We start from the raw sequence: 11,373 nt of genomic DNA, 5'->3' as shown, positions 1-11,373 counted from the left end.
ATAATGACAATAAATTAATTCATTTTTTTATTTTAAATAATATAAAATAATTAAATTCCTATATATGGAAATTATTAGTATATTTTCAAAAAATAATTAATAAAATAAATAAAAAGTGGGTCGTTAAAAGTTTTTCTTTCAAACCTTTTAAACTTTCAAAAATTGAAACCCATATATGAAAAATGAGAAAATATAAGAAAAATGCCAATATTTGAATAAATTGAAAGAAAAAAAAATCACTAAAATTGATGAAAAACACCATTCATCCTTTACTCACATAGACACACAATTATAAAAATTGAATTTTCTTACTATTAATTTAAATTTGAATATAAAATCTATTATCATTACGGATAGGATCTGTATCTATATATATATACAAAAATAATGAATAATCAAATTGGACATATATGTTGATAGCATGTATTCATACATTGTATTTTTTTTTCTTTTAAAATAGGTAAATTAGACCGGACAATTAGGGTTAATATTTGATCGATTCGTTAAAATTAAGATAAATATTGAATTGGTTCTGTAATTTAATTTAATTTGATAGGTTAAATTATATTTTTAATTAAAATATTTTAATTTTAATTATAATATAATATTTTTATATTATAAAAAATAATATATTATTATCACTAATCGATTTAGTTATATTAATTTTTTCTTATCAAAATTAAATTGAACTGAAATAATTAAAATTTTTTAAAATAAAATTCGAACGAAAAAAAATAAAAAGTTAAACCATAATTTTGAATTAATTTTACTCAATCGAATTTTCAATTTAAACTGAACTCTCATCTGTGACGCATTACCTCTTTCCACAAAGGATGTAAAATTTAACACACCTCTTCCACCAAGAATTTTATCACACTCAACTCACCCAAAAACTAATTTAAGCGGGAGGAGTGCTTATAACTAAGGGACACATTATCTCTTTTCACAATTTATATGGATTCAACGTATGCATTCCTATTTGTTGTATTTATTATTTTCATAAAAAATTAGGAAGAAAAGAAAGTCTTGGGAATAAATTTTTTTTAAAAAAGAGTAAAACTCTAATTATCTGATTTCTTCATAATATTTGTATAAAAAAAATTTTAGATTATTTATCTAAATTTGATTAATGAAATATTTAAAATACAAATAAATGATCAGATCCACATAAAAATTAAATAAAATTCACCGATTTAAATTTTAAATCCACTGTAAAAGAGGTTTATACGAGAATTGTCTATTTATACATTTAAGAATTTGTTCAATCATACTCAAATTTGATATTTGCAATTATGCATATTTCATTTGTCCCAGTTCTAGAGTTGATATGCTTTGGTTTCGTCTAATGACTTAAGGGGTTATAAGGATGCAAATATCCCTCTGGAGTTATAAGGCTAGATGCCATGTGCTAGAGCTGTGGAGAGATAAGGTGTATTATTGTAAATATATTTAGTTTGAATAAGTTTTAGTGGTTAGGATCCCACGGGTAATGGGTTTGATTACCTGAAATAACTCAGTCATTTTCTTCACTTTCTCTGCTTTCTCCTATTTAGTTGCTACAGCAGTTGTTATTATTTTTTTATTTAAAGCAGTGTATTATAGCTCATTGGATTAGTGGAGCTACATTCAATATTATATTATTCACTTCCTCATAATTTCTTGCTTGGTATCAGAGCAGGTTCTGTCCGCTCCCATGGCTTCTCCTACTTTGAATGTAGCTAATTTCGTAACTCTAAAACTTAAACAGGCAAATTACCCACTTTGGAGAGAACAGGTCCTGAATTTAGCTGAGAGTCAGGAATTATCCGATCACCTTGTGAGGGATTTTCCAGAAGATCAGAAGTTCGACCCTTCTCCAAATCCAGTTCCAGAAAATTATCAACCACAACAGTCAGATGCTTTTAAAACTTGGCAAAAGTCCGATCAATTGCTTCAAGGGTGGATCTACGGGACTCTCAGTGAAGAATCTCTAGGACTTGTCATCGGATTAGAAACTGTGAGAGATGTGTGGAGCGCTTTGAAAGAAGCCTATGCTCAAGACTCACAAGAGAGAGAGTTTACCCTTCGACAACAGTTAACATATTTTCGAAAAGACGACAACAACTCTATAACAGAGCACTTACGCTTGTTTAAAGAGATTTGCGACAATTTGACTGCAATTGGTAAAAAAGTGCCCGATGGTGAGAAAGTCTTCTGTCTTCTCACTAGCTTAGGTCCACAATATGAGACCTTCACCACTACTATGCTCAAGCCACCACGACCTAACTACAATGAGTTAGTGTCACAATTGAAAAATCATGATCAACGGAGGAATTGGTTCTTAAGTCAGACCAATACTTCGCTGGAACAGATCGCGTCACATGTAGCTTTCTATGGGAATCAACAGAAATACACAAATTCCAGCTCAGATCGACGCTCCAGTTTCGATTTGCGAGGACGAGGATTTCAAGCCCAACAGACCCGAGGTCAGAATCAAAACAAAGGGGGGTATTCTGCCCAATGCCGTCCACCACCACCAGGCCAGAGGCGAATGACACCGGCTGAACGGGAACTTTATAGGGATGAAATTTGTCAATACTGTGGCAGAGAAGGACATATTGCTAAAATTTGCTGGTGGGTTTCTAAAGGACAATGTGAAAGCTCTCCACAAGCTCTTGCAGCTCTCACACTCGACAATGGAGTTCACAATGCCGACTGGGTAGCTGATTCAGGTGCGTCCAATCACATGACAGGTAACAAACATTTGTTAAAAAATATTAGTAGTTATCTTGGGTCTGATTCTATCACAATCGAAAATGGTGCGTTCTTGCCAATTGATGGTATTGGTACATCTTTTTTGAAACAAAAGTATAATCTGCCTCTTTCTAATGTGTTGTCTGTACCTGATTTAAAACAAAACCTGTTGTCAATTAGTCAACTAACTGATGAATATCTAGTAAACTGTGAGTTCTCTAATATTTCTGTTTGTGTTAAGGATCGGGAAACAGGGCAGGTACTTCTGAAAGGGCTAAGGAGGCGTAATCTGTATACATTATCTAGAATTCCTGAGGCCTACTTCTCGAATCGGTTTAAGGCTGATACTGCTGAGCTTTGGCATCAGAGATTAGGACACCCACAAGCTTCGGCTGTTTCTGTTTTATTCAATAAAAATCTAGTTAATGTAACAGGTTCTTTGCGTTCTAAGTTTTTGTGTGATAGCTGTCAGTTAGGCAAATTAAGTAAAATGCCTTTTAGTGCTTCTGAACATACTAGTTCTTCTGTTTTTGATAAAATTCATTGCGATTTGTGGGGACCAGCGCCTGTTATTTCTTTTGCTAAGTTTAAGTTCTATGCTTGTTTTGTTGATGATTTCTCAAAATATACCTGGATTATTCCTCTAAAACGGAAATCTGATTTCTTTGCTACTTACTTGGCATTTGAACAATTTATATTGCGTCAATACGGAAAGCAAATTAAAGTTTTTCATTCAGATGGAGGAGGTGAGTTCGTTAATAATGCTTTGTCTTCTCATTTTCTCACACATGGTATTAAGCATCACATTTCTTGTCCATATACTCCTGAGCAAACAGGTGCCGTTGAACGGCGACATAGAGTAATTCGTGAATTAGGATTAACTATGATGTACCATAGTCATGTACCTTTATATATGTGGGTTGAAGCATTTCAAACAGCTGTCTTTCTTTTAAATAGATTACCTACTACTGTTTTAGGAAATGAGACTCCTTTTTATATGCTTCATGGTTTTCATTTTGATTACAGTTCGTTGCGTGTCTTTGGTTCCAAATGTTTTCTGTACATTTGGGACTCTAAGGCACATAAGTTTGATCCAAAGTCTTGCTTATGTGTTTTTGTTGGTTATAGTGAGAAACACAAAGGGTATAAATGTTTTAATCCTAGAACTAAGAAATTTATTATAAGTCGTCATGTGTCTTTTGATGAGGCTGTTTTTCCTTTCAAATCTACTTCTGCTGATCCATCTTTTGCTCTTCAAGTTATGAATTTGTAGTTGCCTGCTTCTTCTAGTTTATGCACCGACTCTGATGAAAGTAATCAAAATGAGACTGTTTTTCCTTCTTTACAGAGGAGTGTGCCTTCTGAGATTGCTACCTCGCCAGACTCTTCTCATGCTCATAACACAAGTATTCTGTCGTCTGAAGGTGAAGCCACACAGGTCCAATAGCCTGCCGCAGTTGTGCCTTCTGCGGTGGTGTTGCAGCCCTCATCTACATCCTCAGTTCTGCAGCAAACAGCAGCTGATTTCACTGCTGTTCAGTCCCCAGTTCTGTCACATGTTACTGTTCCAGTGCCAACGGATGTTCCAGAGACTAGTTCGTCAGTTTTAAACCAAGTGGTGGTGGTGGCAGATTCGTCTGCTCCTGCACAAAGTTCCTATCAAGGTCCAGAGGAGCTTCGGATTGCAGACCAGGTGCAACAATGTTCAACAATACCAGACCAGCAATTGTTTGTCTCGAATGACCTTCCAGAGCAGCCCACAGAGACACATTCATTGGACTGTTCAGTAAGTGAGTCTCTCGTTTCTCAATTTGAAAAATTATCATTAACTGCACCAGGTAATTTTGCTTCTCTTGATGATACTATGTTTGATGAACATGCTTTGAATTTACCTTCTTCACATACTATGATTACTCGGTCGAAGTCAGGAATTGTTAAACCTAACCCCAAATATGCTTTGAATGTTACCATGTCTTCGTCTATTCCTCCTGAACCTAAGAGTGTCAAACATGCCCTTGCTCATAGTGGGTGGAAAAATGCTATGCTTGATGAGTTTAATGCCTTAATTAAGAATGAGACTTGGACATTAGTTCCTCGCACTGCTGATTTAAATGTTATAGGGTGTAAGTGGGTCTATGAAGCTAAGTTAAAACCCGATGGCACGTTAGAACGGTTGAAAGCTCGTTTAGTTGCTAAGGGTTTCCATCAACTTGACGGTATCGATTACACTGAAATTTTTTCACCCGTTATAAAACCTGGTACCATTCGTTTAGTTTTAACTGTTGCTTTAGTTCGGGGTTGGCCTATTCCTCAACTTGACGTTAAAAATGCTTTTCTGCATGGTTTCATTTCTGAGAATATTTATATGGAACAACCTCCTGGAATGATTGATTATGCGCATCCCTCTTATGTTTGTAAGCTTCAGCGTGCATTGTATGGATTAAAACAGGCACCGCGTGCCTGGTTTGATCGATTAAGTATTTTTTTAATTAAATATGGTTTCTATTGCAGTCTTGCCGATCCTTCTCTTTTCATTTTTCACTCATCGACAAGAATTTTGGTCTTATTAATTTATGTTGATGATATGCTCCTCACAGGCTCTTCCCCTCGTCTAGTTCAATCATTCTTGCAAGTCTTAAATTCTGAATTTTCTATGAAGGACCTCGGTCCGTTACATCATTTCTTGGGCATTCAGATTCACACTACACCCACTGGGCTCCATTTATCACAGACTCATTATGCACATTCTATTCTGAAGCGTGCTCAAATGTTAGATTGTCGTCCTATGCCTACGCCTTCGGTACAAAACACAGTTTCCACTCCAGATGACACAACTGTTGATCCTCGCTATTTCCGGGGCCTTGTTGGTTCTTTGCAGTATCTTACACTGACCCAGCCTGATCTTTCTTTTAGTGTGTTTTAGTGTGAATTACGTTTCTCAGTTTATGCACACACCTGACGTCTCCCATTTAAAATTTGTTCGGCGGATTTTACGTTATTTAAAAGGCACTATTCACTATGGCCTATCTCTAACCGCTAACACTTCACTTGTTCTTAGTGCTTTTTCTGATGCAGATTGGGCTGGTTGTCCAACTACTCGGAGATCCACCATCGGCTACTGTACTTTTCTAGGTTCAAATATACTTTCGTGGTGTGCCAAGAAACAGAATACAGTGGCTCGTTCCAGCACCGAGGCGGAGTATCGCGCTATGGCTCATGCTGCCGTTGAGCTCACATGGTTGGGCTATTTATTGGCTGATTTACGAGTTCCCATCCATCATCCTCCGGTTCTTCATGGTGACAACTTAAGTGCCTTGTATCTTACTGTTAATCCTGTACTACATGCTCGTAGCAAACACATTGCTCTGGACTATCATTATGTAAGAGAACGCGTTGCTCAAGGGGTTTTAACTACTAAACATATTCCGTCGTCATTACAACTGGCTGACATTTTTACAAAGCCCCATGACAAAGGCTCGCCTGGCTCAATTTCGTCACAAACTTTGTCTGCAGCCCCGACAAAGTTTGAGGGGGATAATGATTTAAGGGGTTATAAGGATGCAAATATCCCTATGGAGTTATAAGGTTGGATGCCATGTGCTAGAGCTGTGGAGAGATAAGGTGTATTATTGTAAATATGTTTAGTTTGAATAAGTCTTAGTGGTTAGGATCTCACGGGTAATAGGTTTGATTACCTGAAATAGCTCAGTCATTTTCTCCGCTTTCTCCGCTTTCTCCTATTTAGTTGCTACAGCAGTTATTATTATTATTTTATTTAAAGCAGTGTATTATAGCTCATTGGATTATTGAAACTACATTTAATATTGTATTATTCACTTCTTCATAATTTCTTACTTCGTCATCTTCAATTTTAAAATAATTTATAACTAAATGACAAATAAAAAAATTTATTTTATTATTAATATGATTTTATCCAAAATCGACTCATTTGAATTGGTTTTATATTTGCATTTTGACTTCAATTAAATTAATAAAAAGAAAGTTTTTAAAATTGTTTTTTTAATATTAAAATAATGGCATGTAAGCAATCTAAATTAATAGTTTAAAAAATTGATTCAAAATATTTTTAATATCATGATAAGATAAACCATCTAAATAAAATCACAATATTAAATATATATATTATTTAATATTTTTTTATAAAACTAAAATAAATAGACTAACATGTATTTTAATAAAAAGATTAAACAGTTTAATTTTATAAAATATATAAATATTTTAATTAAATAATTTTAAAATAAAAATAAATTGACAAATTTCTTAAAATTTCAGCAATTTAATAATAATTATCCTTATTATTTTCGTAGCATGAGCATTTTATAATTTTCAGGATTTGCATTTAAACCTTAAACTTTAAATCTTAAATTTTAAACCTCTTGTATGTAGGGTGAGCCTTCTATACGTTCGTTTTAAAATCGAATCTAACAGAATAAAATAAAAATAAAAATTTTAATATTTATAAAAATTAAATCAAATTGATTTTGATTAAAAATTAAATCAAATCGAATCGATCTAATTCAATTTGATTGGGTTCAGTTTGATCGATTTAAGTTTTTAATAAATTATTTTATTTTTTTATAAATATTTTAAAATTTAATTAAAATATTTTTTATACTTTATTTTTATTATTTTAAAATTTAATTAAAATATTTAATTTTAATATGATTTAATCTCTATATTATTAAAAATAATATATTATTATCACTAATCGGTTCGATTCAATTTTTTTATTTTTTTATTAAAATTAAAATAAACTGAAATAATCAAAATTTTTAAAATTAAAAATTAAACTGAATCAAAATAAATAAAAATTAAAATTAACATTTTAAATTAATTTAATTTAATTAATTTTTTAATTTAAATCGATTACTGCTCGCGCTTATTTGTAGGGTAAGTAAAACTTCAGAATTCTGTATTAATATAGTCCGCAAATATTAAAAAAATAATTTTAAAATAATTATTTTATTATAATTATCCATTTAAGAATTTTTGGAATAAAAAAAAACCCATGTCGGTCCACATAGCCTAATTACTATGGGCCTAAGATTGCCACATTGAACGTCGTATTCTTCCCTCTTTGGGCCATTAAGCTTTCTGAGGAAGATTTTATTTATTTTATAGGCAAATTTTATATATTTATGTTTTAAATTAACAGTGGCTCGAATACGAATGAGAAAAATCTTGAGAAAAAAAGATTAGAGCAAATCTTGTTATTTGTTAATTTCAATGAGACAAATTTAACATTTCAATGTACAAAATTCAAGGGAAAATGAAAAAGAAAAAAAATTACACGTATTTAAATAAGAAATAAATGCTTTCCCGATTTTATTCATATATGCTTGAGCAAAAATTTTCTATTTACTCAAGAAACAAATAGGATGATTTTTCTCTCTCTCTCTCTGTTATTTCTTTGTTTTATCTTTTACTTTCTTCCGCACAGAATGACTCTTCGTTATAAAAACATTTGATCATTTTTAACATTTTGGAAGATCGTTCGGTGGTGGCAGCAGTGACTCGTTAGGGCCTTTCCCGTTGTCCACCAAGAACGCCATCTTCAGTCCCCATGTTGTGTGCACTTCCAGATGGCAATGCATGAACCACACTCCTAAAACAAAACCAAATGGGTATAGATTAGAGTTGATTTTCTAACTATTTAGATTTTAATTTTGGAGACCAAGCAATTCTTAGCTAAATCCGGTCCACCGCGAGTTTTTCAGAGTTATATATGGCAAGGAATTTACCTGGATTATCAGCGCGGAATCTGATGGCAGTCCATCCACCAGTTGGTACTCCGACTGTGTTTCTTTCAGGAGGATCAACAAGATTGAAATTCTGAGGATCTGTGTTTGGATTATAATTGCCTATTCCTCTGCCAACTACGAAGAAATTGAATCCATGCAAGTGAACTGGGTGGTTCTCAGGTGCTACGATTCCAGTGTCTTGCATAACGAGTTGAACTGTGGAGTTGTACTTCAACCTGTAAACCTTAGTTCCATTGCTGGTCTGCAAATTTGCTGGTCCGCTTCCAGTGAAGTTGAAAGAATGCTGCGGATTAGCAGGGAAATCGCTGGTAAAAACGCCACTAATGTTGAAGAAATGAGCTTGAAGCAGAGCCGTAGTTGGCATAACGAACGTGACGTTGTTGATACTAGCAACCACTCTACTGCCATTGCCTGCCTTGCAAGCAGGACACGGGTTGACGCCAAGCCCAACGGTGAAGAAAAGATTGTGATCAATCGTTAATGGGACGTTGGCAGGGTATTTTTCAGAATTCAAGCTGCGTAGAGAGTTGATAAATTTGTTGGCGACTGCAGTGGCGTTTTTGGGAGGTGGGTTGGTGAGGGTTGTGGGAGAGCTACCAAGCGTGCCTGAGTAATGAAGAGTGGCGGTTGCTGTCCTGTTGTCAACTGCAATTGGGGCGTCCATGAAAGGAGAGGCTGCAACTAAGTACTTGCCGGTGCTTTTATCGGCGGTGACAAGGATATTAGTTGTCTGTCCTGGGGCAATTAAGACTGTGTCGGTCTTGAATGGTTTTACATAGAGAGCATCTACTTCCACAACCGTAAGTTGGTGCCCTGCAATCTTGAAAAAGAGCTCTTCATTGAGTGCAGCATTGATCAAGCGCAGCATGTAGGTCTTGCCACTTTCCACTGGCAATGTGAAGCCGCCTGCAAGAATTTGCACGTACATTAGACAAAATTTTACTCTACCTTGATGGCTATTAGCGACAATTCTACAACTAAGTACCTTGTGAAGGACAATTTGAGACAACCCCAGGATGTCCATTGATAGTGTGAGCATCAGAGACATTTGGTGCTAATCCAGATTTTAGAGCTTCATTGATCACTGCTTCAGTATCTGATTTCCACCATTCAGCTGAAATTCAAACACACGCAAGTTGTATTACTACTAAATTAATTTTCTGGTGAAAAGAAAATCAAGAGTAAGGTTTTTAATTTTTAGTTTTGAGCTCACCTAACACAACCACCACTTCCTTGTCGGGAGTAGGGAATGGGTAAGGAACGCCATGTTTCGGCAAGATAACAATGGCACCATGAACAGTAGATCTGAGCCAGAGAATATGTGCATGCCATAGAAGTGTGCCTCTTTGACCCGTGATAGTGAAATTGTAGACGTAGTTCTGCCCTGGCTGAATGGGGCACTGAGTAATATATGCTGGCCCATCAGCCCACCCAGTTCGCAGTTGCCTGATACCATGCCTGCCAATTACAACAAAAAAATTAGAACAAAACATAAACATAATACAACATCAACCTCGATGTCTGCTTTGGAACTGACTATGTTTTCCATGTATGAATATATCTTACCAGTGGATGGAAACATTATATTTGACCTTGTTCACCACTCTTACAAGAACTGTATCACCTTCCCTAGCATAGAGAGTAGGCCCTGGGAACCTTCCGTTCACTGTAACAATCGGCTTGGTTGAACAGAGTCTGGTGGTATTTTTCATCACCACCTGTACGTTACCCATATGTTTAGCTACATAATAAAACATAATTAAGCTTCCGATTTTAATTACTATTTAACCAATACGTCACCGTTTTTTTGGATTGTACTCTTTATGTCCTTTTAAACTTTTTCCTTTCCTTTTCTTTTATTGTTGGTGTAGCTTTTTCAATCGTAAGTTGGCAAGATTTTTTACTTTCTTTATCGAAATGATTTCTACGAGTTTAGTTGCATGAATAATATGGATTTATTAGTTAGTACGAAGCAAGTACTCTGCATGTATAATATATACGCATTTTTTAATATTTGAAATAATTAAGAAATTTGGTTAGTGAAAAAAAAAAAATATATATATATATATATATTTATCAAAGTTAAAAATTAGCTAGAGAATTACCACCACTAAATTTTTTATATTTAAACTTTGTTAATACCCTTTGTTGCAATCAGAAAATAAAAATTAAGTTATTTTTTTAAAAGTAATTTTTTAAAGTTATTTTATGTGAAACAAATGGATGTTAATAGCATTAAAATAATATTTTATATACTTACATCAAATTTGTAGCGACGAACCCTGCAGTCGACCAAAGCCGGGAGAAGAAGGCACAGAAGAAGAAGCAGAAAACGAAACTGAGAGTCCATTTGGCTTTGCTAATTTTCCTTAATTTGTGATCGGCTTAGTTCTTTGAGGCTTGTTGCATTCATCAACGACTAGCTACCTCAAGTTTATAAAGGGGGAAATGGGGGTGATATGCCAGTGGGGGAATTGCTACCATGTCGTTTTAGTACGTTAGGTGGGTGAGTGGATTCTTTAAAAACAAGATTTTAAAGGCCTAATCTCAGTGGATTTCTTACATGTTACATAAAGTACTCTTATATTCCTTATGGAGATTTAGAAGTAAAACTAATCCAACTCTATTTCCATTTGCTTTCAAAAAAAAAAAAAACTCTGTTTCCATTTGCAATTAATTACAACCTTAATTAGGGTTTTGGTTGGTTGGAGTTTTGTAGTGGAGTGGAAAGCTTAAATTTGGTACCCACTTTGTTGGTATTAATTTTGGAAACATCAATTTCTCCTATTTTTTTGCTGCACATTTATAAAACAACCTCAAGAGCTAAAGAAGGTTAAGATTAGGGGTGAGTGTTCGG

At 34.3% G+C, this 11,373-nt stretch overlaps 1 protein-coding gene across 1 annotated transcript; it reads right to left on the bottom strand.

The window, feature by feature from the left end:
* Positions 1-7,935: 7,935 nt before the first annotated feature.
* Positions 7,936-10,934, bottom strand: LOC110620488 (laccase-4). Its single transcript, XM_021764248.2, has 6 exons — positions 10,777-10,934; positions 10,083-10,234; positions 9,730-9,974; positions 9,502-9,630; positions 8,496-9,422; positions 7,936-8,359 (listed from the first exon to the last, which is right to left on the bottom strand). Exons 1-6 carry the CDS (start codon positions 10,864-10,866, stop codon positions 8,229-8,231), a joined length of 1,674 nt encoding a protein of 557 aa, XP_021619940.1. The 5' UTR covers positions 10,867-10,934; the 3' UTR covers positions 7,936-8,228.
* Positions 10,935-11,373: the final 439 nt, after the last annotated feature.

This window comes from Manihot esculenta, chromosome 8 (assembly GCF_001659605.2).
Source record: "Manihot esculenta cultivar AM560-2 chromosome 8, M.esculenta_v8, whole genome shotgun sequence".
Lineage (NCBI taxonomy): Eukaryota > Viridiplantae > Streptophyta > Magnoliopsida > Malpighiales > Euphorbiaceae > Manihot > Manihot esculenta.
The sequence above is the reverse complement of the archived record's forward strand: the minus strand, read 5'-3'. Positions and strand labels throughout refer to the sequence as shown.

Coding starts and splice junctions, on each gene's coding strand:
- LOC110620488 (XM_021764248.2), bottom strand. CDS start 10,866: ATGGACTCTCAGTTTCGTTTTCTGCTTCTTCTTCTGTGCCTTCTTCTC. Junction 10,235..10,776: donor TTCGTCGCTACAAATTTGAT/GTAAGTATATAA, acceptor GGTAACGTACAG/GTGGTGATGAAAAATACCAC. Junction 9,423..9,501: donor CTCAAATTGTCCTTCACAAG/GTACTTAGTTGT, acceptor AAATTCTTGCAG/GCGGCTTCACATTGCCAGTG.